The 8,413-nt window shown below is 37.9% G+C and overlaps 1 protein-coding gene across 1 annotated transcript; it reads right to left on the bottom strand.

Moving 5' to 3' along the window:
* Positions 1–890: 890 nt before the first annotated feature.
* LOC122474425 (olfactory receptor 50-like) lies at positions 891–1,868 on the bottom strand. Its single transcript, XM_043565294.1, has one exon. The coding sequence runs from the start codon at positions 1,851–1,853 to the stop codon at positions 891–893; it is 963 nt and encodes a 320-aa protein (XP_043421229.1). The 5' UTR covers positions 1,854–1,868.
* Between the last annotated feature and the right edge of the window lie 6,545 nt (positions 1,869–8,413).

The raw sequence follows: 8,413 nt of genomic DNA, 5'->3' as shown, positions 1-8,413 counted from the left end.
AAGGATGTGCTTTTTACAAAATTCAGGTATGTTTGGATGCAGTACTGTCTAAGTTCACTTCATGTCTAGGTTTTTGATATTCCTCCTAGGAATTCTTAGTCCCATATCTTGGAAGGCAGAACTCTCTTACACTGGACTGGTTGTCATAGTCACATGGTCACTTGGAAAACCACTTCAAAATCTCTACTCTCACTAGCACATTTCACTCCTAATTGGCCATCCCAAGACACAGACAGCTCCCATCAAGTTTGAATTCACCATCGGGGGCCTGTACCAGACCTTTCTAGACTTTTTTTTTTTTTTTTGCCTTTTACAAAAAAACAGTTCATTTCAATTTGTGACTAGATCCACTCAACTTAAGGAAAAAAAAAAACGGTGATGTATTATGTTACCATCACTCTATAAGCATAACTGAAAACCAAAATTTGGACAACTGATAAGAAATTGGTAACAAAACTAAAACTTAATTTCTAATTAATGTCATTCATAATAAATTTCAAATGTATTACAAAATTAAATCCAAAAACAAAATCATGAAATTGCCAGAAGGAATAATTTTGTTATCTTGAGAAGGGAAAAGCTTTGCTATATAAAGTTTGTAAATTATTTTTAAAAATAAAAAGTAAAAAGAATGAAAGCTACGACTGCATAAACATTTAAAATGAGTGTAGATCAGGGGATACCATATGAAAAAGAAGAAAAAAAAAACATTTAAGAAAAGATGGTTGTGTAGATGTTTTTTTCCTATGACTCTGAAATGAACAAAAAAACTAAACAGAGAAGAAAACCAAGTCAAAGCTGAAAAAGAGGCTGAAGAAAGTGCCACATCAAGATTCACTAAAAAGCAACTATTCAAAGAAAGGATATTCACATTGCATGCTTATATTCAATTAGTAGGAAAAACAGTGCTCAACATGGTGAAAAAATAGTCCTTTATTGAGTAGATGTCCTAGCGCTCCTTTCATATCTCGATTTCTCAGACTGTAGATAAAGGGATTTAGCATGGGAGTGACCAGAGTGTACAATACAGCCACAGTGACATCCTTGTCATTGGAGTCATCGGATGAGGGAAAGAAGTACAGTCCAATAATTGTTCCATAGTACAGAGACACCACAGAAAGGTGAGAACCGCATGTGGACAGAGCTTTACAGATTCCCTTGGTCAAGGGGACCTTCAGGATAGTGGCTCCAATGTGGCCATAAGAGACCAGGATGCATATTAATGGCAGGGTAATGACCACCACTCCTACAGTGAAGATAACCAGCTCATTGACTGTGGTATCTGAGCTGGAGAGCTTAAGTAAGGGAGAGAGGTCACAGAAGAAGTGGGGGAGAGCATTGTCTCCACGGAAAGAGAGACGAGTCAGGAGGAGGGTGTGCAAAAGAGCACTAGCACAGGAGAGGACCCAGGACACAATTACTAGCAGGAAACATAAGTTCTGACTCATGATGGTGGTGTAGTGGAGGGGGTGACAGATGGCCACGTACCTGTCATATGCCATTGATGTGAGAAGGAAGCTGTCAAGATCCCCCCAAAATAAGAAGAAATACAGCTGGGAAATGCATCCAGCATATGAGATGGATTGACTCTGTGTTTGCATGTTCATGAGCATCTTTGGAGCTGTGACTGATGAGAAAGAGATGTCAGTGAAGGCCAAGTGGCTGAGGAAGAAATACATGGGGGTGTGGAGGCGAGAGTCCAGCCTGATAAGCAGGATGATGAGCAGGTTCCCTAGCACTGTGGTCAGGTAAATGGCCAGGAAAAGAGTGTAGTATATGCCTTGCTTCTCTGTCCACATGGGGAGCCCCAGGAGGAGGAACTCAGACACACTGCTCTGATTATCCTTCTTCATGCTCTCCTTCTCTTTTGCTGGAGATAGGCGGGGCGGGGAGGGGGTGGAGATGGGTATGTGAAAGAATGAGAAATCATTGTGACTATCACATTATGGAAACATGGTTTTGAATTAGTCAGTACATGAATTTTAACCTCAATAACTCACAATGTTTGCCCCACTAATGGGCTAGTGATGGTCTGACATCAGATATTATGTGTCCACCTAGAAACCAACAGTCCCTTTTGGAGAATCCTTCAAACATCAGAATGATGGTCAAACCATATCAGATTCTAACTTGAGGATTCCAGGAGTTCATGATAGAAATCTGAGATTAGGAAATTAGGGTGCAAGGCTAAATCAGTAAGCTTTGAGAAATCCTAGTGGAGGGTCTCCATTTGGTCTTTTGGCATTTCTTAACCTTCCCCATGCCTCTCACATGTGATTTGGCTAATACTTTATTTCCATGGATTGGATCAAGATAAGGCAACTCAGTGGTCTGCCCTGGATCTCCCAGAAATCAAGATCTGGAGGCTTGGTGGAAACATATGTGCAACTAGTCAAGGCAAGGGATTTAAGGACAAGAATTTTTGTCAATAACATAGATCTAATGACACACTTGTAATATAGCCATCAGTCTGTTCTTTAAGAAAATTCCTTCCTACCCCTCAACATTTTCTGTCTACCATCACTCTTGCTAAAGAAATTTTCATGGAATGTGGAGGAAAAGAGTCCATTTCTCTTCCAAATTCTCACCTTATTCCCTGAGTTCTAACCAGATAATTCTTATTCCAGTTCTCAGAATGCCAGAAAATACTTCAGCTTTTCCAGTCATATCCTGGATCTGCCAAAGAATAACCTTTTTGTAAGTGTTTCTCCAGCATAGTTTACCAAATAATCCCTCCTTTTTCACAGTTCCTAACCTAGGTTTTATGCCAGTGATTCATAGCCAATTTTTTCAGTCATATTCTAACACTTCTTATATATATATATATATATATATATATATATATATATATATATATATATTATGAAATAGGTTTTTAATATGAAATATATTTTGGTAATACTATCATTTACCTCTTTATTCATTAGGTCAGTTAGTCTTAGACCTGCCCATGTGAATATTCACAAAGTGATAGGGAAAGAGAGCATGATGGTCTGTCTACTAAAATAATATATTTCACACACTATATAAAGACTTATTCAGTCTAAAGGAATTTTTCTCTGAGAGTGTGTCTCACTATAGGACCCATATTCATCTTGGGACTTAACTAAAGTTTACATTATGTACCAATACTCCCAATGTGACTGAAATTATTTCTATAATTTCTACATTCTTCAGGCTACTCCATTAAAAATCCTGTTAATTTAGGGGCGCCTGGGTGGCGCAGTCGGTTAAGCGTCCGACTTCAGCCAGGTCACGATCTCGCGGTCCGTGAGTTCGAGCCCCGCGTCAGGCTCTGGGCTGATGGCTCAGAGCCTGGAGCCTGTTTCCGATTCTGTGTCTCCCTCTCTCTCTGCCCCTCCCCCGTTCATGCTCTGTCTCTCTCTGTCCCAAAAATAAGTAAATGTTGAAAAAAATTAAAAAAAAATCCTGTTAATTTAATATTGTTACCTGAGATGAATCACACCTTCAGTGTTGCTAGTCATTACCATGTTAATAATAACCAATTTATCACAATGAAAAGTTCTCTGTAGCTGTCTGATGGACATTTAGGTTGGTTCTAATATTTTTCTGTTTCCAGCAATGTTTCATTAATAATATTACTCATATGCAATTTTGCACATTAGCATACATATCTGTAGCAGAAATTCACAGAATGGAATTGAAGGACATATATATTCACAATTTTGATACATACTATCAGAGTACAAGAACCTTAGGTGGTGATGAGGAAGCCTGTTTTTATGGGTTCTTTAAAAGGATCCCTGAATTATAAGAGCCTGTCATGTAAAGATTACAAAAATGGACACTGTAGTTAAGTGTTTGAAGAGGACAGGACTATGATATTTGAAGAACAGAAAATTCAGGAGCATGGTCAGCATGGAAAAGTTATGGGATTGGAGAATTATCTAGGAGCCAGATTATAAAAATCATTTTCTGAATAATGGAAAGTTTTTATTCTATCCTCAGAGCAAAAGAACACCTATGGAAAGGTTTAAGTAAAGGAGAGAAAGAAAAATTTTAAATAGTATATTGGCCACTGCATACAGAACAGATTATAGCAAGGCAAGAGTGTCAGCAGGAATCTGACAGGAGGATATTTGTATAGTTCAGGTACAAAATAACACCTGTCTACTCCTAAACCATGGAAGAAGAGATGAAGATAATTACAGATGTGGGATAAAATTTGGAGGAAAAACCAATAATACTTACTGGGGAAATGAAATATGAGCAAGAGGAGATATGTAATTCACTATTCTCTCAAAAATTAGGTATAGGATCATCAGAGATAAATTATTCTACATGGGTCTGTGTTATACTTTGGTGTGAGATGGGTAAAGCCATGCTGGGGATCAGTAGCACATGCTGGATGCACACACATACACACACACACACACATAATTGTGCTACTGAATATAAATTCTATTCCTTCTCTGACATTGTATCTTAGATGATGAGTACATATACCCTTAGTCAGAAGGTGTAGGAAGGTTCTTCCTTTTCTCTCTATGTGACACAGAATACAATGAAGCAGGTGGAGTCTCTGAGGGTCTCAAAGATGAACTGTAATGGAGAAAGAAATTATCAGTTCAAAACCAAATTAAATATATATAGTGTTATACACTTGTTCATGATCCCTGAGCAATAGGCATGGATTACAGCTTTACAAATCATGGAGAAGACCCAGGGGGTGGGGGTGGGGGGAGTCCCCACTCCCAGCTCCAAGTTAGAGACAAACAGGATATAATTGCTTCATTGCCTTTGGTTCCTTTGAGAGAAGAACTGTTGCTAGAAGGCAATAGGAGAGTTCACCTTGGAGGAATGATGGTAATAAGCACAAAGCAGCTACTGGGAATTTGGTGATTCACAAAGCATTTTACCTTCTCAGTTTACACTGGGGTTTAGAGTCCATAACAAACCAAACTGATGCTTGAGTGTATTAACCTATGTCTCTTGTTTCTGAATTCCATGTTATTCCAAGAACACCAGAAACACTCTAGTACTTTCACTCTCTGAACAAAGATCAAAGGATTTCATATACCATCACCACAACTGGACCCTGTAGAGTTGAATGCAATTTCTATAAATCTTGGTCTCCTGCCCAGAAGCTTTGGAATCAGCATTCTTTTGGTGCAAGTTTCTTTAAATACCATAGAATAACCATTCAAGAAATGCTTTCCACTAACTCTCTTAAAAAACCGATTGCAAATTGATTTCACATATCTCCAACTCCACTTGTTTGGAGCCAGATAGAAAATGAATATCATGTGTTTGTTATTCAAGGTGAAGATGTGTGAATATTCATAAGTGTTATTATTTTTTCTGTTTTGCATTAAAAATCAATCTGCACTTGGAATAGCTCTTTGAATGAAGAAGCTTTGAAAGACATTTAGATTTCAGAAATGGTTTCTAGGTCCTGTGGATCATGGTTGATAAAATTGCCCTAATTATAATGCTGCAGTTGAGCTACCTATTTTCCTAAAAGTCAAGATTTGACAAGACGTCCTCCTCAGACCAAAAGAACATCATTGGCACCTCCCTTTTTCCCTACATGCATAGAGTTAAAAATAAAATCCATGACTCTGCAAGATTTTTTATTTGATTACAGGATGAGGGAAAGTGACCCTTTGAATTAATAAATGACATTACCACTGCCCCAGGTACCATACCATTTCCTAGAGACATTCATCTTTGTCCTCTGCTATACCAGTCCCTATCATCTTTCCAAACCCAATTCAAAACTTGTCTCCTGCAATAGTTTCTAATTTAATAACAAAAATACATATGCATATACTGTAAAACTGAAAAATAGGCAAAATGAGATTAATAGCCTTTGAGCACAAGAAACTCAAAGGAGCTAATAATATAAAAAGAAAGTCAGCTCAGTAATAATCATAACAAATAAAATAAAAGACATTAAAACTTCAATACGGTTCCATTTTATATTAATATATTGGAAAAATTAAGTTACTGCTCTTTGTTGACAGTGGTGTGTATTTTTTTTGGAAGTCTTATTTACTTCTAGTGGGGAAACAATATGGCATTATGTTTTATTGTTGAAATGTACATTGCCTTGGACCATGCAATTCCACTCCCAAATTTTTTAATTTTTTAAAAATTTTATTTAAATTCAAGTTAGTTAACATATAGTGTAATAATGGTTTCAGGAGTAGAATTTAGTGAATCATCATTTACATATAAGACCAAGGGCTCATCCCAACAAGTGCCCTCCTTAATGCCCATCATCCACGTAGTCCATCACCCCAACCAACACCCCTCCAGCAACTCTCAACTTGCTCTCTATATTTAAGACTCTCTTGTGGTTTGCCTCTCTCTTAGTTTTTATCTAATTTTTCCTTCATAGAGGAACTATGATCATCTGTTGTGTTTCTTTTTATATATATTAAATATAATTCATTGTCAAATTGGTTTCCATACAACACCCAGTGCTCATCCCAACAGGTCCCCTCCTCAATGCCCATCACCCACTTTCCCCTCTCCCCCACCCCCCATCAACCCTCAGTTTGTTCTCAGTATTTAAGAGTCTCTTATGGTTTGCCTCCCTCCCTCTCTGTAACTTTCTTTCCCCTAACTTTCCCTTCCCCCATGGTCTTCTGTTAAGTTTCTTAGAATCCACATAAGAGTGAAAACATACAGTATCTGTCTTTGTCTGCCTGACTTATTTCACTTAGCATAACACTCTCCAGTTCCATCCACGTTGCTACAAATGGCCATATTTCATTCTTTCTCATTGCCAAGTAGTATTCCATTGTATGTATAAACCACAACTTCTTTATCCATTCATCAGTTGATGGACATTTAGACTCTTTCCATAATTTGGCTATTGTTGAAAGAGCTGCTATAAACATTGGGGTACAAGTGCCTTTATGCATCAGCACTCCTGTATCCCTTGGGTAAATTCCTAGCAGTGCTATTGCTGGGTTATAGGGTAGATCTATTTTTAATTTTGGGGGGGACCTCCACACTGTTTTCCAGAGCAGCTGCACCAGTTTGCATTCCCACCAGCTAATCTTTGATGAAGCAGGAAAGAGTATCCAATGGAGAAAAGACAGTCTCTTTAACAAATGGTGCTGGGAGAATTGGACAGCAACATGCAGAAGAATGAAACTAGACCACTTTATTACACCATTCACAAAAATAAACTCAAAATAGATGAAGGACCTGAATGTGAGACAGGAAACTATCAAAACCCTAGAGGAGAAAGCAGGAAACAATCATCTGTTGTGTTTCTTAAAATTCCACATATGAGTGAAATCATATATTTGTCTTCCTCTGAATGACTTATTTCATTTAGCATAATACACTCCAACTCCATCCACATTGTTGCAAATGGCAAGATTTCATTCTTTTTCATCACCAAGTAGTATTCCATTATATATATGTGTGTATGTATATATATACCACATCTTCTTTATCCATTAATCAGTCAGTGGACATTTGGGCTCTTTCCATATTTTGGCTATTGTTGGTAGTGCTGCTATAAACATTGGGGTGCATGTGCCCCTTTAAACCATCAATTTTTTATCCTTTGGATAAATACCTAGTAGTGTAATTGCTGGGTCATAGGGTAGCTCTACTTTTAATTTTTTGAAGAACCTCCATACTGTTTTCAACAGTGGATGTACCAATTTGCATTCCCACCTTTTTTTCCATCCTCGCCAACATCTGTTGTTTCTTGAGTTGTTAACTTTAGCCATTCTAACAGGTGCGAGGTGGTATCTGATTGTGGTTTTGATTTGTATTTCCCTGATGATGAGTGATGTTGAGAGTCTTTTCATACGTCTGTGAGCCATCTGGATGTCTTCTTTCAAAAAGTGTCTGTTCATGCCTTTTGCCCATTTCTTCACTGGATTACTTGTTTTTTGGGTGTTGCCACTCACAGGTTTATATTCTTTTTTTTTTTAATATATGAAATTTATTGTCAAATTGGTTTCCATAAAACACCCAGAGCTCATCCCAAAAGATGCCCTCTTCAATACCGATCACCCACCCTCCCTTCCCTCCCACCCCCCCATCAGCCCTGAGTTTGTTCTCATTTTTAAGAGTCTCTTATACTTTGGCTCTCTTCCACTCTAACCTCTCTTTTTTTTTTCTCCTTCCCCTCCCCCATGGGTTTCTGTTAAGTTTCTCAGGATCCACATAAGAGTGAAAACATGGTATCTGTCTTTCTCTGTATGGCTTATTTCACTTAGCATAACACTCTCTAGTTCCATCCACATTGCTACAAAGGGCCATATTTCATTCTTTCTCATTGCCATGTAGTACTCCATTGTGTATATAAACCACAATTTCTTTATCCATTCATCAGTTGATGGACATTTAGGCTCTTTCCATAATTTGGCTATTGTTGAGAGTGCTGCTATAAACATTGGGGTACAGGTGCCCCTATGCA

Source organism: Prionailurus bengalensis, chromosome D4 (genome assembly GCF_016509475.1).
Source record: "Prionailurus bengalensis isolate Pbe53 chromosome D4, Fcat_Pben_1.1_paternal_pri, whole genome shotgun sequence".
NCBI lineage: Eukaryota > Metazoa > Chordata > Mammalia > Carnivora > Felidae > Prionailurus > Prionailurus bengalensis.
This window is presented reverse-complemented; position numbering and strand designations above follow the sequence as displayed.

Bases quoted from the DNA above. Each gene is read 5' to 3' on its own strand.
- LOC122474425 (XM_043565294.1), bottom strand. From the start codon at position 1,853: ATGAAGAAGGATAATCAGAGCAGTGTGTCTGAGTTCCTCCTCCTGGGG.